General features: G+C 40.1%; 2 protein-coding genes and 1 long non-coding RNA gene across 4 annotated transcripts; 1 reads left to right on the top strand and 2 right to left on the bottom strand.

Annotated features, from left to right (window-relative positions):
* Positions 1-978: 978 nt before the first annotated feature.
* On the bottom strand, positions 979-17,799 carry LOC118236499 (glucose 1,6-bisphosphate synthase-like). 2 transcript variants are annotated; one of them, XM_035434938.1, is made up of 14 exons: positions 17,145-17,799; positions 12,041-12,208; positions 11,002-11,108; positions 9,997-10,081; positions 9,695-9,778; positions 8,797-8,990; positions 8,172-8,361; positions 7,428-7,525; positions 6,098-6,278; positions 5,439-5,532; positions 4,908-5,037; positions 4,332-4,521; positions 3,328-3,461; positions 979-2,871 (listed from the first exon to the last, which is right to left on the bottom strand). In XM_035434938.1, exons 1-14 carry the CDS (start codon positions 17,244-17,246, stop codon positions 2,769-2,771), a joined length of 1,860 nt encoding a protein of 619 aa, XP_035290829.1. In that variant the 5' UTR covers positions 17,247-17,799; the 3' UTR covers positions 979-2,768. The 2 variants fall into 2 exon arrangements, with proteins under 2 accessions (XP_035290829.1, XP_035290830.1); XM_035434939.1 differs by lacking the exon at positions 17,145-17,799 and having other exon boundaries at positions 11,002-11,139; positions 12,041-12,169.
* Positions 17,800-18,654: 855 nt separating this feature from the next.
* Positions 18,655-20,472, bottom strand: lipt2 (lipoyl(octanoyl) transferase 2). Its single transcript, XM_035432162.1, has 2 exons — positions 19,329-20,472; positions 18,655-19,237 (listed from the first exon to the last, which is right to left on the bottom strand). Exons 1-2 carry the CDS (start codon positions 19,771-19,773, stop codon positions 18,969-18,971), a joined length of 714 nt encoding a protein of 237 aa, XP_035288053.1. The 5' UTR covers positions 19,774-20,472; the 3' UTR covers positions 18,655-18,968.
* Positions 20,473-22,502: 2,030 nt separating this feature from the next.
* LOC118236397 lies at positions 22,503-24,276 on the top strand. Its single transcript, XR_004767028.1, has 3 exons — positions 22,503-22,704; positions 22,911-23,037; positions 23,886-24,276. It is a non-coding gene; the product is annotated as an uncharacterized LOC118236397 (long non-coding RNA).
* The last annotated feature ends 689 nt before the right edge of the window (positions 24,277-24,965 follow it).

The following is a 24,965-nucleotide window of genomic DNA, read 5'->3' as shown; positions in this document are numbered from 1 at the left end:
CAAAGGATCACTTGCCGCTGCTCGTTTTAAAATGTTAATGATTTTTTATGATATGGCCCCATCTTGTGGTCAATATTTTAAAATGACCCAAATAAATTTCTAGACGTGTGAAAGGTCAAAGTTGGCACCATGGCTTGGGCATATTCAGCAGTACAATAAAGACACATATTTTGAGTGCCCTTTATAATTTCACATTAAAACAGAAAATGGTGCGGACATTTCCAAAAATGCCTAATTAATAAATAAATAGTTATGGCTCATTTGATGACGAGGTGTTGAGCTCAGATGCATTTTATATTTTCACCCGTTTGAGAACACATAATCACGCAGTTTGAAATGAGCATTGTTCATATTTGGGAGTGTCGTCTCACCCCTTTAAACACATTTTGAAGTGCACTCGGTGCCGGTTTTGGGCACAGGCAGTCACCATCTATCCAATAAAACAAATTAGTGAAATGGGGGTTCGTGGGTGGAAGAAACACATGGCAGGACTTTTATTAACTGACCCTTGGATTGTTCATTCCTGGTTTTCACGGCGTACGGTTCTTCACTTTTGTTAGTTTCATATTTTAATGGCCTTTAGGGTAGTTTTGTTCTTGTTTGTCTAACTTAGTTTGATAGTCTTTAGGGTAGTTTTGTTCTTGTTTGTCTTTTCATGTTCTGTAGGGTAGCTGAAAAATTGTCAGTTGAGCCTGCATTTATTGCACTTGTCTCTCTGGGGACTATACTCTCCCCTTCTAGGGAATTACTGCACTTCAATCCCACATCTTTGCACTTGTGTTTGCTCTGGATAACAGCTTCTGCTAAACATCAGTGAAGTAAGGGTTTCTAGATACTCCTAAGCATCATATCATTTACATTTTATCATCTCATTATTTGCTGGTCAAATCAATTTTTGTTTTTTTCAAACCGAAAATATATTGTATTGAAATATAACGTTCTGAATGTATGGTAAAAATTCATCATCCACCAAAAAAGTGCTATGCTGTACATTTGCATAATAAATAGACATGTTTATTTACTGTACTATGAAACAGCAACACAACAATAATGACACTTTACAGAAGCATTAAAGCAATAAAATATCTATGATACATCTATAAACAAAACAAGAACAAAAACAAAAATTACGAAAAAACTCAGACGGAATAAATAAACTAAGAACAGCTAAACAAAGTGAACAACTAATCCCACTTACAAAGAAGAGGTACATTAAACTAGAATACATCACTCTGTAATAATCTCTTGTGAACTCTGGAACTCTGGAACAGATCATAAGCACATTTCAATCTAGAGGAGAAACCCTGGACCAGTCAGTCTTCAGCAAACAGACTACAGTAGCATTTCCCGATCATACATAATCTTACATTTCCCTCCACAAAGTGGCACTTCATCTGAAAGGTTTACGAATGAAAAGTAAAATGATGGTTTATGTACATAAGAATTACACAAAAGCTATTTGGCAAAAGGAAACTCAAGTTGTGTCCCCTTGCTTATTTTACCCGCCTATTCTTCGACAATCATTTTGTCCAATTTGTGCTTTTGGGTGAAAAATGTAGCAACCAAATCAACAACAAAAAAAACAACAACAAAAAAAAGTTATTGTAAATGAACATTGTTCGCCGTTTCAACAAGAAAGAAAGTAAAATGGTTTTTTGGTTTTAGCTGACAAAAAAAATGCATTTTTGTAACACTTTTTGCAATGATTGCCACTTCAGACTATAAGCATTAATGATGAAACAGTCACTCACATTCCTGGTCTTGGTGGGGTTTACTGTACACTGTGGTCTTACTTTCACAACACAGCTTAACTGGTTCATTTGAATTATTCAGCCGAGTTCTCTTTGGTTGCTTACAAATTGACACGCCCGTCTACAGCCTTTGGGGCCTAATTGGTTGACAGTGAAGTTTCGATTTGTGCTAACGCAAAGTATAAGCATGTGCATGCATTGCATGTCTTATCAGCACATGTGAGTACAACATGCATCCAACTGCATTCTTTTGTAGTCTAAGCAGTAGCTTTCCATTGTAAGTGAGCAGTTTTTTTCTCAGGGTTTTGATGTCAGGTTGCCATTGATCTAGGATGGACTCATCTGTAATACTAATATTAGTGTGTTGTAATAATAGTAATGATATAATTATTATAACTGCTATAAGACACCCTGAGACAGATGAAAACAGAGGTCTGGCCACACAGTGTAAAAGCAACATTTTCACACGATTTGGACAAATATAGCCATGACACTATTTTTTTTATTACAAGTGACCATGCTGGAGAGGTAAACATATGCAGTTGCGATAAAACAATCACAGAAGAGGTTCACCCTGTACAGATATACCACATTGCACAAGTCTCCTAAACAATTATAGTATATTAGTATTATAGTATATTCTTTCCTGAAATAATACTTTCTGTGAAAACAAAAATGAACTTCGACCCTGACTTTTTGCATTTCAAGAAATGCACTGTCCATCAAGTACTGGCATCCCCCCCAGTCTGATTAATGAAACTGGATCCAGTGAGGTATGCTAAAAAAATTAAATCATCCCTAAACGCAGAAGCTAGCACGCACGCTAGCTCTGCAGCAAAGCTTACCCCCGTTTTGCAATCACTGCAACACCAGAAATCAGAATGACTCACACTGCATTCCACAGTAGCTCAAAGCACAGTGGACGTCTCGTTTAAACGCTAGTGGCAGGGAAATGGGTGGAAATGGTACCTGGCTGTTAAACTTAATAATACCAGAGAAGCCCCCCCCCCACCCCCCTTACACAGATCTTCGAGTGAGGTTGTTCTTGTCCGGTTCAAGGAACTCTTCAACCAGTGCTTCTGTAACCTTACATAGCTCCTCCTCCATGCTGGAGATGTCCCTGAGAATTCCACAGGAAGTTAATAATTTTTTCAAAAGTTAACCGTCAATAAACCACAAATCTTGTGAACAGCACTCATATTCCACTAATCTTATTTTAATCGCTGAGCACCAACCAACAAATATGTCACACAGCTCCTCGACATCTTAAGCCTCCTCCGTGTCCTGTCAGAAATAGTCCCTCCATTACATTATTCTAACTGTTGGTTTCCATAAGAACCGGTAGTTTCCCCCTTCAATGTAATGGGCTTTGAAATCATTATATGGAGGGCATCAGATAAATAGAAACAATTTTTATCATTGTTATTGTTATTATTATTAGCATTATTATTATTATAATAATTATTATTATTATTAGCATTATAATAATTATTATTTGTATTATGAGTATTAGCATTATTATTATTATTATTATTGCCATTATCATTATTGTTAGTATTATTATTATTACTCCTACCTCTTCCCAGGGGGAGCACAGAACTCTGTGTAGAATTTGATCTTGGGCTCCGTGCCGCTCGTCCTCAGTGTAGCCACGATCCCGTTCTGGAAAGAGAAGGTGACCATTTGGCTGTTCTTTGTCACAGGAAGCACCTATATGGGCAAAACGAAATGCACTTTACACATTAGCATGCACTGACAGGCCCGCACGGGTCCCGTGAGCAATTCACTCAATGCCTCTGCATTACTCGCACAACGTAACCATAAAACCACAAGCTATGAAATAAATAGAATGTTTTTTTTTTTTTTTTAAAAGATCTCAGGAAAGCTATTTATTTGAAATACTTTAGCCTTTCAGACAGCAAAATGATTCCTGCAGGTCACTAACAATTTCAACATTAAAATCCATTTCCAAAAACCAAAATTCATTTCTTATGATTCAACAGATCAGTTAGTAGCAATCATATGTTTCTTAGGGATCTGTATGGGATTGTTTTCAATTTTTTCAGTATCTAAACAGTTCAAGTGTGCAGATACTTATTTGACCCAGGTCTGAATGATTGGCAAATCTGGTAACACTTCAGTGTGGGGGATCCTTATAGTCCCTGTATAACTCCCTCATAAGCACAATATAATTGCCAAAGCCATGTAACTGTATTTATGCTATGAGTCATAAATTACAGAATAATTACAAAAGTATTTTTCTTCCCCTAATGTAAAATGTTGTTCCACATTTAACTTTTTAGTTATTAATTTTATTGAGTATCATCTCCTATTTTAATGTGTTAATCCGATTTTTAGAAAAAGAGAGAAATATGCCCTAGCAGAACACGTTCAATCAATTTCAATTTAATAGCAGGGTTATGTGAACGACTTTTCAGATGAAAGATGGGGCCAACACAAAGCATGCTAATTTACCATAGAACCGCTGGTGAATGAGTGCATGAGAACACCAGTCAAGAGGCTAAATAATACATGTCCCTGAGTCTGCCCCTTTGGTGGTGTTCCATACGCTTGACTCACACATTTCTGGTTGGGCTGGCTGCTGTCGTATCCTGTGGTCACGTCCCTGATGTGTGAAATGCTGTACCCTCTGCAGGACTTGGGGTACGCCGCCTCGCCCTCCCAATTTCGGAGACGGGTGAATATCCTCTTGATAGTCGGAGGGTCGCGGCAGACGACGTAGGATGTTTTCGAGATGTGCGTACCGTAACTGAAAGACAACCGCGGCAACCGTTAAAGAAACCGTTAAAGAAACCAAACAAGGCCGCAAAGGTGTGTCAGAGAAAAAACTTGATACTCTATAAGGTACTTTATCAAAATGATGCTAGGGTGCATGTGTTATGGAAATAACAGACCTCAGGGTTTTTTTTTTGTTTTTTGTTTTTTTAAAAAGTAAATGTAAATTTTTTTTACCAAATAATGTTCACCTAATGGGAATGTGTGGTTGCAAATTTTGTTTCACTTTCCGAGCTACAAAAAAATAACATTTTTTGCAAAATAAAAAAATAAAAAAATAAAAAATAAAAAATAAAAAATAAAAAATAAAAAATAAAAAATAAAAAATAAAAAATAAAAAATAAAAAATCTGAAACTCACATTTCAAAAATGTTAGCCAGCTGCCGGCTCAGGGTGAGGTTTTTGGAGTGGAGGTAGGCCGCCATTTCCGCCACTACCACTGCCGCGCTCACTCCGTCTTTATCACGGACCACGCTGCCGCACATGAACCCTGAAACCCAGATCAGATCAGTGTGCGTGTGTGTGCGTGCGTGCGTGCATGTGAGCATGCGTGTGTGTGTGTGCATGCGTGTGAGTTTGTGTGTGTGTGTGTGTGTGTGCATGTGAGTGCACGTGTGTGCATGTGTGTGTATGTGTGTGTGTGTGCGCGCAATAAGAGGATTAAGGTACCGAATGTACACATATCTACACAGCTGTGTGTTGCACAACAGCAAAATAAATACATAAATAAATCTTCCTTTCCTGTTCAAGCCAAAAGAAAAGCTTGGTCCCCTTCTTAAGCTGCAACACCAAGCCGCACTGTTCGTAAAGCTAGCCTTAATGTAATCCAGTTACAAGAGCAGAACAAAAGGGCTACAGAACACAAGCCTTCATTTCAGCAGCTATACATACCTATGGACTCTTCAAAGGCAAAGAGCACCACCTTCCCTTGCTTTTCCAGCTCATGGATCTTATTTCCAGTCCACTTGAAGCCCGGTAACGTTTCCTAAAGTAAAATATAAATCATGCTAAATGGAACCAGAGTGATATTCATAGCCTGAGCACATGTGCAAAGCCAAATCTTCCTCCCCTTTACCCCACAATACACTTTCACAGACTGGAGAAAAATCATCAAAATTCCCCCCCCCAATGCTTTTTTAAGACATCAATGGGAATAGAATATACTTTTAATAGAATACATTGATTGTGCACTACAGTAAGCGCTACTATACTGCGCTTTGTCAGAAGAGCTCGCAGGGCTGCTGGTATAAAAATAATAATAATATGATGATGAAAAAGCTAAACACAAAGAAATCAAAAATACATACCAACACAAGAAATCTAAAAACATCACATACTGAAATTCAGGTTGGTCGGGGGTACTCTTTTGATAAGAGAGTACTGATGAATCCAACAGAAAACAAGTATGATGTACACAAAGCCCATTAAAAATAAGTAGATAATCATCACGTTAATGCCAGTGTGTGTACAAGGCACACTGGCCAACACCTTCACATTGAATTCTGTTCAATTTAATAATTTGAATTTCCTCTCAAATTTCGAAATTCTACCTCGTACTGGAACCCCTCCACCTGTGCGAAGGCCTGGAGGATTTTGGAGGAGACGGTCGTGGCCATCATGCAGACCCTTTGAGTGTCGGCCGGGTCCGGGTGTGTTTCCCGCCAGTTAAACAGCATCCACCAGCCCAGCAGCGCAGCCAGCTCATTGCCCGTGAATACCCGCCACTCACAACTTCACAGCCAATAGAAGGAGAGGGAGGGAAGAGGGTAAAAACAAGCCGTTCAGATTAATTCATTATAAACAGACCTGGGTCAAATACGTATTTGTTTTGGATTCAAATACTTTTCTACACTTTACTGATCTTGTCTGGTGCATTGGAACCAATGAAATACTCTCAAAAAGTGCAAACCCCGCTTTCTGGTCACCTTCTTGGCAGGCTCAATTACATCAGGCAAGATCAACAGAGCACAGAAACGTATGTGAATCCAAAACAAATACGTATTTGACCTATGTCTGATTATAAAACAGCCAAATCCAAACCAAGGAAAAGAAAAATATATGCCCTCAAAATCTGTATGTTTATCATTACTCATTATTTCAAAAGAACCATGAGTCAATGGCTCCAGTCAGACACCCTGCTAGGCTGTTGAATGCCATATCGGTGAAAATCAATAATGGAAAATGTGCTTTAAAAACCATGAAGCCCCAACAAAAAAAATCAATGCTGAGGATTACACTGGTCCAAATGAAATCAATGACTGCCGTCCACATGCTAAATCTCACAGCTCACTTATCACAAGTCACATACATTCATCCAGTGCACTAATAAATAGTGACATGCACGCAGTTTGAGCTGTTCTGTATCAATGCCACCAATCGTATCTTCACTACAGTTCATGCTTTTCTGGGTCACATACACACATATTCTTTGTGAGTGCTATTTGGAAATATGTTCTTTTCAGACCTGGGCTATAGACATTTTTTAAATACTTTAACACTGCTGATCCCCAAAAACACAAAAGTCATTAAATTATCTGAATAGTGGTGAAAATAGACGTGTAAAATTGTTAGCAATCATAATTGAGGCAATTTAACATTGCTGGAGTCTAAAGGGTTAAAGTATTTAATATTAACTATTTGACTTGGTTCCCATTAATAAACACAACACAACACAACAGAATTTGAGAACAAAAGTGGAAATTTGTCTTCGGCTTAACAAAGCTAGTTTAAAGAGAAAAAAACATACAATGCAATAAATAAACAGCACAATTAACAATATCATGTGCAGTTGAGCATTGAGTCAATAATTAGGAGTGTAATTAGGAGTTCAGTGTGGTTTTAGGGTTCAGTATGGTTATACAGTATACTGTACTAACATACTTGTCACACTGCTCTGAAACAGCCAAGCGATCAGCATCAGGATCAGTTGCCAGAACTATCCTGGCTCCTTCTTTCTCTGCCAGGCGAAGAGAGAGCTCCTGCAAAGCAAAGCAAACCAGAGAGACTAAAACACAGACCATATGCTGTGGGTGCTGCCGAATGGTTTGGCAGTGTAGTTTAAAGGTTAGAGACCTGGAGTTGTACCTCGGTTGCTGTTTTTGTTACCCTTGAGCAAGGTAATCTGTGTAAGTTGTTGTAGATAAGAGTGCCTGATAAATGCCAAAATAAAAAGTAACGTTTGGGAAAAGCATTTCATTTTCAAATGAGCTGTTAAGCAAATGAACCTTGGCACACCTACGGTACATTATATTAGTTATTTACGTGCCAACAAACTGTCCGGATTCAAGATTTCCATAGTTAGATTTCATACATTCTAAAGAAAAGTAAAGAAACTAGCTTGAGGTAAAATGGTGGTTCCCTTCAAGGGAACTTAACGAGAAGTGAATTTTTCATCTTCTGATTCAATCTCTTATTCATGTCCAATCAACAGTTAACATCTATGTCTCTCTATGGATTTAAACTAATAAGCACATGCATTTGCATTTAATTTTCAAAGCACATGACATGACATAACGCGGAGCATGCAAATTGAACTGCTCTATATGAACTACACGAAAAAAGCTGAAATTCTCTCATTGGCGTCAGTCGGTTGGGAGATAGAGAAAACAATCGCAGTTTCCTCACCAGGACGGACTCTCCCTCCTCTGGATTTGGGCAGCTGACCGTGGAAAATTCCGGGTCGGGGTCCTTCTGCTCCGGCACGGGTATGGGAGGGGGGAAGCCGAACACCCGGAAGGCCTGCTGGACGTACTCGTGCCCCACGCCGTGGAAGGCGGAGTGGACAAACTTCAGCGGAGTCTTTGTGTTCAGCTCTCTACGCAGGCAAAGCAGGGAAAACGTGTTTTTAAGACAAAAAACCCAGTGATGTGAATACAGTGATACAGTGATTTGAAAAAGAAAGCATACACGCTATTCTCTTTCAATTCTATGGTTTTACATATTAGGACATAACTAATCCTCATCTAGTCCTCACCAAGTCCAAACAGTAGATAGATTTAACCTCAAAATACACACAAGCTTTACTTCGACCAAAATAGTCTCTATTCAACCACAAATAAGTCAACAAGCAGAAGCTTTCTGTATCAGTGCACACCATAATTCTGGAGGTTGTAGAACACCCGGCACCCAGTGGCAAGTCTGAAATAATCCTTTTCTGTATGAGGGATAGCCGTGACCTAATGAGTACACAGGAGCTTTTCTGTGTACTCATTAGGACATGTCTGAAGGCCTACTGAAGGGGGTTCCTCACCTGTGGAAGCAGACGGATTTGAGGTCCTCCATGTAGCCCCTGCAGATGTCCTCCAGGGGATCCCTCCTCAGGGGGCTGACGTCCGGCAGGTTCTCGTTCCAGGCCTCGGCCCAGGGCTCCGTGCTCTCCTCGATGCACCGCAGGATCTCCTTGTCGTGGGGGGAGGAGATCTGGGCTCCGTTCTCCCAGTAGACCTTTAGGGCGGCAGTGTAGTATAATGGGTGAGGAGCTGGTCTTGTAACCTAAAGGTCACAGGTCCGATTCCCAGGTAGGACGCTGCTGTTGTACCCTTGAGCAAGGTACTTAACCTGCATTGGTTCAGTACATATCCAGCTGTATAAATGGATGCAATGTAAATGCTATGTAAAAAGTTGTGTAAGTCACGCTGGATAAGAGCGTTGGCTAAATGCCTGTGATGTAATGTAATGTAACCTTGAGATAAGTACGGTCAAGTCATTAAAACGGTCAAAATTATCCTTCATATTTCCCAATGCCCAATTTAATAATGACAGCTGGCTTACTATTCATAGGCATGAGATTGGGGTCAGTGACATTTTAAAGTAAAGCAAAGCTCTTGCAGATTAACAGTTTAAAAAGAAACATTTTGTCAAATATTCAACACAAAATGCTACCTTCATAGTATGTATGTTTTCCTCCATAACATTGAAAAGTCTCAGGGATCTGAGTTTATTTTTACTGGTTTCTAAAGCGTTAAAATATTTCGAATATGTTATTCACTCGGGTCTTATAATTAAACTAGTGCAGGCTGCCAACACAAAACCAAATGACACCAGCATGTCTGTCATTGGCAACCTAAAGGACTGAATGATTTAAGATGAACAGCCGTTGATGCAGTAGACCATCAAACCGCAGTGTGACACGCGTGGCCGTCGCACACCTTGTAGCCGTTGTCCTCTTTCGGGTTGTGAGACGCAGTGATCATCACACCAGCGGCCGCACCCAGCTTTTTCACAGCATAGGGCTAGAGAGGAGGAGACACACAGGCGCCGGTGTGTGAGTCACAGGAAGAGCCACACCAACACACCCACTGGACACATCACGGCTGCTGACTTACTTAAAACTACACTTCCCAGCATGGCATTGTGCAGCGGCTGCTGTTACAAACAATGATGTCACAGTTAGAAACCTCTGCCGATGGAAATGGACTAAGATTAAGGGTACGTATGGAAACAGACTTACCACAAAGGGGGTGGGAACATATGAGGAGAACAGGTAGACCAGGACATCTTTAGAAAGCATAACTGCAGCAGTCAACTTGCCAAGCCTGGAGGGAGGAGGGAAATGCGGTTCATCCTGCACCGTTCGAGTAATTGCACATCATAGTACATTTCAATGGGCTGACACTACGTTTTACTTGTAGTGACTGGACATTGAATACCGTAAAGTATTGAATACCAAGCACTTTCCCTGGTGTCCATTTTCAAATGCCTATTATTTCCATAAATCATATATTCACGTTACCTATGTGTTTACATTTAATTAGTACATTTTCTGGACTCTGTTTTTGTTTAAAGCCGAATTATTATGTATTCATGACCACGTGAAAGCATTATCACCCCCCGTTCCACCGATTGTTTTTCCCGTCCCAAATGTTTACAGAAAGTACAGTACGCCAAGAGTGCAATCAATGCTTCCACTGAACCCAAACACTGGCCCCTGTTACCCTATAGAGCATGCACATAACCTGTGAAGAACGTGTAAAAACAGAGCAGATTGGAATTGCTTTAAATGCAATAGTAGAATTCATGGCAAAGTGGGATTAAAAAGGACATGACAGGGCCTGTTCCTTTAGCCCCAAGGCAAACAGAACAGGAACAATTCAGATTTTCAAGCGTGATAAATATGTTTTCTTTCAACCCGTTTTACGTAGTTTGCTAGCTTTGAAAACAAATGTCAAGTCCAAGTACATCTGCACAGACACCCGTAAACACAGACACACCCACCCACACACACACAGACACACACACACACCCGCATGCACACACACACTCACACACACACACACACACACATTTCACAGATAGAAAAGCAGAAAAAACTCAGGGTTGGTATTTTTGGCCATGCTGCCACGTCCTATTTGGGGGGGGCGCTACAGCTGCTTAAATCGCGGGGCCCAACCAGGAGTCACCCTGCCAGAGCACAGCAGGTGGGGGGATGGTTTTGGGGGGGGGGGTCTGGCAGTACCGTTCACTGCTGCAGCTGCTGGCTTCCTGTCCGCGAGTGTCATAGCCGACGACCAGGCCTCTGCTTTCCAAGTCGGGGAAGCACTTTGCCAGATACTTATACATGCCCTGTGGGGGAAGAAGAAGTGGGACCAGGACCCTAAAGAGGAACGTCCAAAGCACAGGTTCACAGTACCTCCCAGGCCAAAAGGCTGAGATAACACAGCACATTAAAATTATACATTCGGTTAGTCCAATTTAATTATAAATTCAGGAAACTGTCTCTCCAGGTTTTTTTGTGTGTTTACACCTGCACTTTGTACCCGTTTTATGTCAGGTTGTCATTGTACACAAGAACTCACCCTGAACTGACTCAGGTTTTATGAGGGTAAGACCCTGCTAACTTCAACTTCACAGGCTGCACAGTTTGTTTCAGCTTATGAAAATGAATTTCATTGGTTAAAAGCAACCATTCATTTATTTTAAGGCTGGGATTAGATTGCAGAACTGCTGCTGTATGCTTTCTCTATAACCAGAACAGTCTCCACACAAAACTGTGAGTTGTAACTAATAAATCAACTAATGTATACATTTTTTTTATGAATACATTAAATGTCATTATTTAAGACGGCTAGGGACACACATAAATTAATCTGATGAAAGATTCTGGGACACCACGAGAGAAACACTAAAAGAACTAGAACATTGGCTGTTTAAAATGCACAGGAACATTGTGATTGGATGCGACAGCAATTCCATCAACAGTCCCTGCATTTAAAAGGTGCGGCAGGTGTTTGGCTCGTTCAACAGATTTTGGTAAGCTGCTTCATTCGACTGCATCAGAGGCTGTAATTAGTAGTCTGGAACCTTCCATTCTCTCCCATCTGGCATCCATTTCATAATCCCCTCCCAACCCCAAAGAAAAAACAAAAAACTACTCAAACAGACCAAAGTAACAGATGCCTGAAACTCGACTAACTGAGACCGGGCAGACTGGGGGAGGAGTCACCCCATCGCTTGACTCCGCACTCGACCGCGCGTGCTGAAGGACGGCCGCTGACCTGCGTGGACTGAATGACGGTGAGGTCGTTGATGAGGGCGAAGCCGGCTCCCATGGCCGCCCGCAGCCCCGCCGTCCCGAAGCTCATCCTGGAGCACAGCCTGCGCCGCAGCTCGTCCAGGCGCCCGTCCCGCAGCAGGGCCTCCACCTGGGCCCGGGTCCTGGGGTTCTGGAGCGAGCGCAAGGACGGGACAGCATGTCAAAAACAGGCCCTTCAGACCGGAGAAGTACGACAGCAGACCTAGAGGACCGCACTGCCTGCTGGTCCACAGCGCGTTTTAACACTGCTGACTCATTCAAGGATGAGTCAGCAGCATCCATGCAGAATAAGGAGTCCGCACACCTTGTCCCAAGGCCAGAACCGGCTGATGATTGGAGGGAAACCTGACTGTCTGATTTTGGACAACCAACGTGGCGTCATTCCTGTCTGTTCTCATGCATTCAAGTCCACAGCAGTAATGGATTTCATATTATGTAACCTTGCAGGGTAAAAAGGGGAAATATAATCCCCTCAGAACACTATGAAGGACCACCAACATTCAGAGGGACATTTCCTTCATTCTCAGCTCCTTATAATTTATTATTGCTATAGAGTACTTTGTCATCTGAAACTGAATTTATTATTAGTAACCAGTACTTCATCATCTGAAGCCTAATTTATTATTGGTATACGGTACTTCATCATCTGATACCTAATTTATTATTGGTATACAGTACAGTACTTCATCATCAGAAACCTAATTTATTATTGCTATACAGTACAGTACTTCATCAGAAACCTAATTTATTATTGCTATACAGTACAGTACTTCCTAATCAGAAACCTAATTTATTATTGGTATACGGTACTTCATCATCTGATACCTAATTTATTATTGGTATACAGTACAGTACTTCATCATCAGAAACCTAATTTATTATTGCTATACAGTACAGTACTTCATCGTCAGAAACCTAATTAATTATTGGTATACAGTACTTCCTCATCTGAAACCTAATTTATTACTGGTATACAGTACTTCCTCATCTGAAACCTAATTTATTATTGGTACCGCTATAGAGAAATTTTACAGAACATATTTGGACATACAGGCCTACCTCATTCTGACAGCATAAAGAATTGATTCCTTGATAACTCATTTGAACTCATTTGAGAACGCTTCACAGCTTTCTTCTTACTTGCATTGCATATTACACCCTGTGCAACTGCAATTAGGCTATCATTGTCAAATACATACATTGTCAAGAACAAAAGCTAATACGTACACTTGTTATTCTAATATACAATGACGGGAAATTACTGGAAAATTTGGTATTGATCTTTGAAGACCTCATTTATGACATAATAAACAAATTGATTTACATGTTTTTTCCACCAATCAACAGTGACGGAAAACAGGCTCATTATACAGATATGCTAACATGCCTGCTTGTCACTTCACCGGTATTGACTGTACCATACAGGGCTCTGCAGTGTTCCTATTTTAGGACTTGCTCCTGAAAATTTATGTGCGCTAACTGGAAAAATGATTTAGGAACATGTCTACTAATCAGGATGCATTAATGTGCTGCTAAATTTTTTAACTCAGGAACAGGTGCACCTCTTGGAAAAAAATGCTTGCGTAGAGCCCTGCCACAGGGATTGCACATACTCAATGATCTCAGATAACACTGCAGCAATTAAGGAAAGGAACCTAGAGCAAATGGGGATTTTTATATCAGGGAACGCTGGAACAGGACCAAAAACATAATGAATAAGCCTCTTGCTAAATGCACTCTGGCTGGCTCGCCTGGATTATATTACAAAGCAGAGTTCACAGGGTTCGCATGAGGTATAGGCTAATACTGTGCATGATTTTAACCAAATTATTGAAATTTGCTTTAATATTTGATCATGTTTGCAGAAATGTACTTTTTATAGACATTTTTTACATAGATATTTTGATTTTATCAGAAGTCAAACTGGTTTTACCAATGGCGCCTCTAAGAAGTCAAGCGTTCAGCTCAGCCAAAGAGGAGTGCCACGCACAGTATCTCAGGCCCTTTGACATTTAAAGGTCGGAGGTCAATCAGATCGTCTGCCTATATACGCCGGCAAAACGCCCGCAGCACCACAGCACCAGTGTGTCTGCAACAGTAGGGATCAGTCACAGATTGGAGGTAAGAGAAGGGGTTGAAATCCATGTCATTACTGGATAAGGGCAGCAAAAAACAAAATGGCGGCTTAAAATACTTGTCAAGTGATACCGTCTTGTCACGATTGATATTTATGCAGCATTGCCAAAGGAGGTCCCAAATGTTCACATTAATGAGATCTATCCCCTAACCCTAGCCTCACAGGGTAAAAATGTGAAAATATATTCCCCTCAGCACACTTTGAAGGACCACGGACAATCGAAGGGACAGACAGTCAGCTGTTTCTGGCATTCGAAGATGACATTCCCATCATGCTCAGCTGCTCACTTTGTACAGGCCCAGACACACAGCCCACGCTTCCCAATAAAGCTGTGCAAAATGCATATGGCATAGCACCCCTGAGGTGTTTCAGGTACGCGTTCACCACTACGTTCACCGAAACAGATAAAGCACGCAAGACGGCTTTCAGACATTCAGAGTTTGGTTCACAGTTTTGCGATGCTACGCTTTGTGTCCGAGACAGACAAAGAAAAAAAAGTCCACCTGCAGAAAACTTAACAGGTGTCTAAAAGCCTGAGTTCAGAACACTGGATTCTCTTAGAACTGGAACAGCTGTCCCAAATCTGTGAGATTAAGAACATCCATTCCAGGCCTAAAAGAGTTCAGCGATATCCTTGTCTAAATGTGCTTTCAGGTCAATGCTATCTGCCCAAAAATGCTAAAGAGGCATTTACAAAGACAGTTGCAAATTACTTTAAAAAGTGTGTCTCTGCAGGTATTACAATTAGCATAGTCACAACATATTTGTGACTGTTATCAGCTTGCTGTGGTCATGTGGCAACAACACGATCCAACACAGTAGCGTACGGGATTTCATAACAAGAAACAGGGCACTGGAAAATCTGGATTGTCAGATTCCAGCTGGTATGAACGCAGAAAGCAGAAACGAGAACATGTGTGGAGAGAAGCTTCTATACTGCAGGAATGGTGTGTGTGTGTGCGTGCGTGCGTGCATGCATGCATTTCATGGCTGTACCTCCTTTCCCCATGCATTAAAAAACACACAAGAAATGATCTTTCCAACAGTTGTGACTAGCCTTGATAAACTATATTGGGTCATCCAAAAGAATTTATCTGTTTCCTCCCATTATCTTGTAGGCATAAACTTGCTGCTATTACGCCACCTTCTCAAGCAAGCGGCTAACAGTGAAAAGTATCCAGTTATCTGGGATTTTAATTAGAAAGGAGCCAGGCCTGAGACAGAGGCCAAAGATGGCCAAGCCATACTATCCATCCATCCATTATCTAATCCGCTAATTCCTGATCAGGGTCACGGGAGGGGGGGGCGGTGCTGGAGCCTATCCCAGCGTGCATTGGGCGAGAGGCAGGAATACACCCTGGACATGTCGCCAATCTATCGCAGGGCACACACACCGTTCACTCACACACTCATACCTACGGGAAATTTAGAGCCTCCAGTTAGCCTACCTGCATGTCTTTGAACTGCGGGAGAAAACGTGGACACGGGGAGAACATGCAAACTCCACACAAAAAGGCCCAGGACCTTCTTGCTGTGAGGCGACAGTGCTGTCGTGCCACCCCCAAGCCTTACTACTTTTGAGCAAAAGTAAATGCACTGCACCGGGTGATAAGACTTGGCAAGTGTTGGCATGCCACTTTGTCTGCTCTGATAAAGGTGGAGTACTGTGATGAGGCACGGCGCATTTAAAAGCGTCTGCTCTTTTCATTGCGCTAGCCACTTATCTTCTGCACTTTGCACAGCAAGAACCCTGTCAAGACCTTAATAACTGCTTTTATTCTACTGCTTGCCATGTGTGAAACTGGTCAACTACCTAAAGCAACATCAGGACACAAGTGGTGAATTTCAAAACACAATACACAATCCAGTCTGTTAATCATGGCCCCATATGACAGTTTAAATACAAAATAAAACCCATGCTCATTGATCACGATTACTTTTCTCTGGATATTTGTAGACCGAAAATGTTCTACCATACATAAAAAGCATCTTTCATAGAGATTATCACCACATTAGCAAAAGTATTGCAAATTTATTGGCTAGTTTTGGTCTTGTTATTAATCCACCAACTATCCTTCGCAGTGTGTATATACAACGTGGTTTGTGTTTATAGATTCCAAATTAATGACAATCATTCAGAGGGTGCACAGATAGTTGTTTCAAAATCCAAAATGGTACAAATAATCATGAGTAATCTGAAAAGGCTGAAAAATTAACAGCAGACACATTGTTCATCATATAATGTTTCAGTAATAGCTACTGTGAGCACTTGTGAAAAGATGTTGACTAATGTTGAGCCTTGAGGGCATATCAACATTCAAAGTGTCCACATCAATAATGACATTACATCAATAGCAACTGCTGGTTGTTGCTGGTTACACGTGGTTAAAATCCAGTGACGCATGGAAGCAATGTTTAAAGCATCTACATACAAAACTTCCCCAATTTTCGGGCCTCCCCAAAATCAAACAGCAGTAATTGCATGTGATGTCAGCACAATCCTGGCTGTACTCAAATGTCCTACATCTGTAATCCTGACCATTTTAATCAATACAGATTATTGCGTTTATGTAACACATTATTAATGCTGATTGTGAAGACAATAATGATTATTATTAGTAGTAGTAGTGCCCTTGGCCTATTAGCAGCATTACATAATAAAAATAGGAGGGTATTCATAAAATAGGCTCGTTGAAATTTCACCTGAGACAACACACAGAACAACATGCCGTATTCTATTTATTCAGCAAGGTAATTTCACCCACGGTTAGATATGACTTCGCGAATAAACAGTTGCCTTCCTTCTTCCACGCGTGAATTCACAGCTGTCTCATCCTTATTCTCTAAACCCACTCAATCAGCTCACTGCTCTTAAATTTAAACAAACTATATTCTAATACCACCAAGAACGCATACGGCAACTACCCACCTTATCCCATGTTATCCATTGATAAATGGCTTTATCCAGCTGAGGATCTCCAGTTGAATGACAAGGCAGGTTGGCGTTCAGGTCTCCCACATGATCCCCCATAGCAAGCAGTGTTTCAAAAGCACGCAGTAATGTTTTGTGTCGTATTAGTTGCCTCGGGCAGAATGCAGTACGAAACCAAAGAAACGTACAGAATGACAGGTAGCTACCTAGCTGTCCGCCAAGTCTGTCAACTAATTAAACTTTGCTAATTGGATCACTGAGCCAAACGTGGCCCATTTTCTCCAAATTATCTGACAGATATCTAGCAAGCTGCTGTGATATCGAGTTTAAACTACACCGCAACTGGTCCTGTTAGCTTCAGAGATGACTACAGAATAGCCGACAATCCTGCATGCAACGTAGTTTCGTCTAACCAAGGTAAGGTTACTTTCTAGCTTGCGAGCTAGTTGCAAGCACTATCATAAAAACTCAACTGCGTACGTCAGCTAAACGCTGAGCTATATATTATGTCACAAATAATCCAAAAAGTAATCCACACCCTTTTTTAAAACCAAAAAATTGCAATGGTATTCAATACTTGCGGCTTGATACCCTTGCTTAGCGACTGTGCATGCACTTGTACGCTTTGCGCAGTGCCTGCTGCAGCGTACTTCGACAGCCACTACACTGTCTGCTGGGAAACGTAGTTTTCCGTAGTTTTGCGTTCAGAGCACGTGCAACCCCGCCCCCCTAATCTTTCACAGTATGGAATGAAACGCGGGGATTATGCGATTCTACGATTACTTTCTAAATGCATTCTTGTGCATTGCAAAATATTCCCACAAAACAAATAAATAATTGATTTTTTAAAATCTATATCCCGACTTGTAATTTGCAAAGGGATGCAGGCCTCTGCATCTACCAGGAACTCCATGTTTCTTTCTATAGGTCTCCAGTGGGTCAATTGGAGCGTGTATAGGTTTTTTAAACACCTCCACCACAGAACTGCATTACAACTACAGATAATTCATATTTCACAGATTCGCATTAGCTGTTCAAATTGTCATGCAGTTATGTGGTCTAGGGGGTTTAAACTCCAAATAAACACGCTATAATTGACCCAGAACGTTCCTCATATATTCGACGAGCCAGTAATGCTTTAATATGGGTTATTCTGCCACAGCCTGTGGTTTGTGTTTTTCATTTTATTATACTCCAATGCTAAGCAATGTCACACTGAAATAATATGTATTTTTACAAGTCGTAAAAATACATCCTTGTTTCTTCTGGAAATACAAATGTCAACAAAAATATTTGTTAAATGAATATTTAAAGTTTAAAAGTTTTAGTCGGTACAGCATTGTACAATTATGTGAAAAGCCACTAGATGGCTCTACACAACAAGAAAGCGAAACTAACAATCAAACAATCTGGGCCTCCTATACATTAGATGACTAAATTCTGAATCTCACATCTGTCATAATTCATGGGTTTTTGTCCTAGAGGTGCACACATTTTAAGATTCTGCAAAGACTGAGAATCATATAGCTTCACACATTATTATGGATCAAAATCAATTTATTCCATGTATCTGATTCAAATTGAGATACAACAAATACTGCAGTTTTTCCCATTGATTGCATTTGGCATTTTTCTTTTTACAGTTTCTTTTTACAGGTCCTTAACACTGAAAGGGTATTTTCATGACAATGCATGTGAATGGCAGATGATTTATGGGAGACTGATACTGATAAAGTCTGTATAAAGTCCAGCCTGTTATACAAAGGGATGCATGGAAAATAAAATACACATTTACATGCATAGAAAAAGTCAGACTTTTAGCTATTTATCTGTAACTTTGGTGTCACTGACAATGACATTGTTAACATCTACATCTTCAAATGACAGTGTACAGTTAAATTGTTCAGCAAACGCTTCCAGTAGAGGTGGGATGGCTTCAGGAACAGTAACTTCTCGTTTCAGTTCTTGGCTCAGGGAAGTGACTCCTTTGCCAACAATCCCACACGGTACAATATTCTCAAACCACCGCATATCTGTGTTGCAGTTGAGTGCCAAGCCGTGAGACGTGATGTACATTCTACAGTTGATTCCTGGAAGAAAAATACAGGAAACTTACATTCACAGAAAGGGTTAAAGAGGAGTAGCATAATCTGTTTCTGTTCATAAACCATTATTGCTTACCCAGAGCACAAATCTTGTTTTCTCCTACCCACACTCCAGTGTCCGGGGATGTGGAAGCGCTGATCTCGAATTTACGGCACAAACCGATAACGGTCCTTTCCAGTTCACAAACGTACCAACGGACACTCTTTTTAAAGCAGCCCAGATTGAGAATGGGATAGCACACCAATTGGCCAGGCCCATGGAAAGTTATGAGCCCCCCACGATTAGTACGGTAGAAGTCTGCACCCAGGTTCCTCAGTCTGTTTTCCTCCTCTGCAGAATACAAGGCCTGCCGTATTCCAATGGTGTAGACTGGCTCGTGCTCGCACATCAGCAAGATATTTGGAAGCTGGGACGGGGAATCCAAGTGTTGCCTGACACATCGCTGTTGTATCTGTAAAGCACGCCCGTAGGAAATCCGCCCCAAGTTCACAACATTGACTATAGCTTTCGGCACTGTCATTTTATATTAAGAATCTTAGGTTTACTCAAGGGTGTATGTAAACCTCTAGTTTGTTTTAAATGATCAACAATATTCGAAGCCTGATATCAGTTCACTCAAGCCCGTTGTTTTCGGTTAAAACGAAGAGTGTGCCACCCCATACAATTATTTTGCTGGGTCTCCAAATGTTAAGTAACACAGCAGACTCTTGGTTCGTTAGATTACATCTGGACTTTACTCGCAACAAGACATCCTTGTGAACACGTGCCTTCTGCCTTGATTGTTGAAATTTCGCCTCGGTCTTCCATCGTAAATATTTTCTTCTGTGTAAAAAACACCTCGATTTGCAACCGTTAACCAGTGATACAGGATAATTAGCGAGAACAATGTTAGGCCAACTGTATTTACAAAGACCATCAATCCTTCAGCTTCACTCATTAGAGGAGTGGAAAAAACTAATATAGCAGAGTGGAAACAGGGACTGGTTGTCTGTGTTTGTTTACAACTAACGAAAACATGCTAAACATGACAGGCCAATTTAAATACGAGTCGAAGTCAAAATAATTCCGCCACGATTGTAATAAAAATGTAACATTTCTTGGTCATATGCTGGATATGTCACTCTGCGAAAACCTTAAAACATGACAAACTTTACTCATGACCCCAGGACGGTATGTTTTCATGTGAACGGCGCCATGTTGGTTTCTTCTTCTTGTACGATTTCCGGAGGCGTGAACACTTAGAGGCGTATCACTGCCCTCTGCTGGTCAGTTAAAAAACTCAATAGATCGTGGTCTGTTATCCGTGCTTACGTATGCATAGATACAGTCCCGCTGCATAAAAAACACAGCAACACAGAAACTCTAAATTCTGAATACCTGCCCTAGGCCAGGGGTGTCCAACCTTGTTCCTAGTTAGCCACAGAATACTGGGTCCTCTCCACGGCCAACATAAGCCACTCCTGCTCATTTCAGTAAATAAGATATGTCAGCAAAAGCCCTTTGCAATTATATTTTGCTGATAATTTCTGAATTAATCATAGGCGCCTTCTAGAACTGAATAGTGGGGATTGTAATGGTGAATGCAATGAACAGTCAGGAAAGTTAACGTTTTCCATCCGACGGCATGTAGAAGAACAGACTCATTTAATTACTTTCACTGCAGCCCTGGAGAGACCAGTTTCAGACTTCTTCCAGACTTGTATTCTTTGGATGAGTTTTCTTTTCCAAACTGTGCGATTACCAAAGAGGTCTGCTATTCACATCTAAAGTTTAACAACAAGCGCCAACGTTTAAACACCGGCTATTCACAAGCTCTATAATGATAAATGGATCTTCATAGTGGCTGGAACTGTGTGCCTGTTAGGTTATGGCTGGTCTGCTTTCATAGTGGACAGAAGGTGGTTCTTTTACAGTCTGAATTAAGTTCTTAAGTGTATGAATCCACTTTTTAAAACTCTGACAGTACTGCAAATTTACTCATAGTGACGAGTAGACTTACTATTCACGGTTTTCACTTCAAGCTCTATGAGGTCTCTTTGAAGCCAGCCAACCGTGTCAGTTATTGAAATGAGAAATTCCATCAGTTATGTTTGTAATAAATCAAAATGGCATAGTAGGCATACTCTACATAGCTAATTTAGTTCCAGTGCTCCAAATGCAGTTAGGCAGTAAATTATAACAGTCAGATGTTTTTAACTGGACATATGTGCTCCAAGTTAGTAGCTAACTGTGGACGGTATTGTAATGATGTAAATACCACGTATAGTTGCTAGCTACCGACTCTTTCAAAAGCTATATTTTTGTAAATTGCTTACTACAGTATTATAGCTGTTGCATTTGGTATATAGTTCTGTGTTACTACCATGTCCATGCATTATCATTTCACCAGAATGTGACCTTTTTCAGAATTAAAAAAAAAAATTAAAACACCAAGCAATCTATCAAAACTGTGAGGGAATGTGTTTTAAAACTTTCAGGCTTCAATAGAATAAAGGAAATCTAAACTAAATAGTAAAATTGTTCCATGTCCTATGTGTATACATTGCCTTTGGCCCTTCAGTGAATGTTCCAAAATATTTATATAATATTAAGTCTTGTTTGAGACAGACATAAGTGTGGGAACAAATACTGAAAGCATAAAATTGTATTGTAACAATGAGCACATTTTATTTATAATAACAACCATATCATGTTTGGTTGGTACACTCTTGTTGTAGTTATTGCCATTATTACCCATCAAGTTCCTACCAGTTTGCTAAACAACCTAGATTTCTGAGTGAATATTTGGCTATAAATTGTATGTGTTTATTTTCAGTTGGCTCAGCAATGAAAGGCACTGCATTTCTGAAAATGCATCAAAAAGTCTCAACCTCTCCACAGATTTGTCTCATTCTCATTTGTCTCATGAAACTAGCCTGTGGTGGAATGTCAGTTAATTAGGGACCCTGATGTAATTCTTAAGGGGCCAATGGCATTGGGCCAATGCAAAAGCAGGGGGGAAAAATGTCTGAGGAACAACTATGTGCTCCCTCTCCCAAGGTAATTGGTTCCATGAGGGGAAGCATGTGTTTAAGATCAGGTGAAACAAATTTCTCTGCTTGGTGGTTCTTCGCAATGGCATGTATACTCCTGTCGCATGATGTGGGGACACCATGAATGCCCCAGGCTGTTAAATGCTGCTGTAATTACACTAAATGAAATTAGGCACAATGTTCCGATTCAGGTCCTCATGCAATTCAATTTTTGCATTTAAAGCTGCTTCAGTTTTGCACGATGACCCACCCGATGTCCACCCCTCCTACTCTTACTCTTAAAAACAACATGTAATTCCAGAGCTAAACTATTACACAAGCAGTAACTCCACCAGAGCATCACTTGCCTTGGACACTGGCCACCATGAATCGTCAAAATATACTAGTTTTAGTGCTACTGGTATTTCTGTGTGTTTCCTGTGAGTCTCAAAACATTACTTATCATTCATCTCCTAAGAAGTCATTGCGCAGTTGTATTAGCAAGGTCAACAGCATCTGCCGTTTGTCATGTTTCGTGAGATTGTAACCATTCTCTGACGAATTTTTAGCCACTATGCTTTTTTTTCATCTGTTTTGAGCTTAGGATTCAAAGGAGAATGCTAACGGGTTTTTATGTTCGTTGTAGGGGAGATGAAGGAGGCTTCAGCCGCATCGTTCCCGTGGAGCTGCAACAACTTCAGCGGAGTCTGCCGCCCAATGTGCCTGCCGTCGGAAATGCACTTTGGACCTTTCGGCTGTGGAAAAGGATTTCTGTGAGTATACAATATTAGCACACTATCCGTTGATTTCTGTGTATGTGTGTTTCTGTGTGTGTTAAGTCGGTACTAATTAACATATTAATTGGCTCAATTAGTTAACTGCTGCTTTGATCGTCAAATAGTTTTTTTACATTGTAACATTTAAATATCCAGTTGCTGTTATCCAGGTAAAAGCATCAACGTCTGGTTTGTTAAACCTTTTTTTTTTATTACAATGCCTGAAAATGGGGGATAACACCCCTTCAAAAGAATTTATGTGGACATTTTGGTTGAAAGTTAGATGTAGAGGGAAACTTTACTATAAAAACAAATTGCTTTGTCTGCATTGAAGTTTTCTTATAAGGATACTGGGATTAGTTTACTGTATAACCTGCAAGCAAAAAATAATTTCATAATTATGGTTAACTGTTAGCCAGACTGACAGTACATAATGTTAAGTAAAGGACTCATAGCGTCAAGTCAACAGCACTGAGCATGTTGAAAAGGAAAACACTTGCCATCTCAAACTGTGGCCTGGGATTGCACCAAATAGCCAGGTAATTAACATGGTACAGGCTAGGGGGTAGAAGCAGTCTACAGTTAGTATTGGATTCCAAGGGTTATTTCTATCAATATGTTCATATTTAATTAGCAGCTTTAAGGTTTAATCTTGTGATTAATTCATCTAACAAAAAAAAAAAATGACCGAAGAAATTCATATATGTACAAATTTGTTGGTTACTTTTTTTCTTTAGTTCACTTAATTTTATGCACACATGCAAACATGCATACATGATTGTGTTTAAATGTGTTTTAATTTAATGTATTGCAGCAAATTCATTTATATGCAAATTCTCTTTCAGATGCTGTGTGTCTCACTTTTGATGAAAGCTAAGAACTCCTTGACCCAAATGTACCGACTCATCATATGGGCATCACCATGTGATTTCAATTCTAATCAATATGTAATACATTTACATTTGTGTTAATTTAAATGGTAATATTAAATATTGTGTGTACTTATGATTGGTCTTAGTAGCCTATTCCATTACTTTAGCTGTAGGTCCACTGTAGCTGTAGTTAAGCAAAGTCTTAAATGTTTTGTCTTGTGTAACACATGATATTCTGAAAAAAAATTCAAGCCAATCAATATGCTGTATGAGTTGTTTTTACCATTTTTGCATAATCAGTATATATATTGTTCTTCTTAAAAATGTGTATCATTTGAACAAAGTAATAAAACAATGAATGATTTGTGTGTGGGAAAACAATTTCTACAACTGCAGAAATTATTTGAAGTGATATTAATTCATTTTAATCTAAACTGTATTAAGAACTTCAGAAGTGAAGGACATTACACCAAGGTAGAACAAGATTTCATTTTTAAAAGTACCTTAAACAGTAACATTACGGTGAATACTTTAAGAATGACATGTTGCGGGTTAGACAAATAGGTCCACGTTACCAGTAAATGAATTCATGTGTTTGGGAGATGGAGAGGCCAAAATATATATGCTGAATTCAAATCAAAACTAATCTGATGATATATAAAATTCACTGAAGTGATCAGTTATATGACACAGTCACACATCACACTTTTAAATGGCAGACTGCAGTAACAGAAAAACTGCCTTTCAGCTGAATGGTAGACTGGTGTGAGTAGATTAGTTTTGTGACAAACGTCACAAAAAACAATGTGACAGTGTAAATACATTTTATTTTGTTTTGGCACCACTTTCTTTATACATCTCAGAATGTCTTAATAGTAGTTAATTAACTATAAAGAAACTAAGAGGAACGTATGATTAACTAAAATAAAAAATAAAGTGTTAACAAGTTCTGGAAGGTGTGACAGCAGGTTCTGGTGCTGTCTGCAATGCAATGCTAGCAATGCATAGTAGCCTATAGCCTTGGACACCACATACGAGCCTGAACAGAGTAGT

The sequence above is a fragment of the Anguilla anguilla genome, chromosome 9, assembly GCF_013347855.1.
Source record: "Anguilla anguilla isolate fAngAng1 chromosome 9, fAngAng1.pri, whole genome shotgun sequence".
Taxonomy (NCBI): Eukaryota; Metazoa; Chordata; class Actinopteri; order Anguilliformes; family Anguillidae; genus Anguilla; species Anguilla anguilla.
The sequence above is the reverse complement of the archived record's forward strand: the minus strand, read 5'-3'. Positions and strand labels throughout refer to the sequence as shown.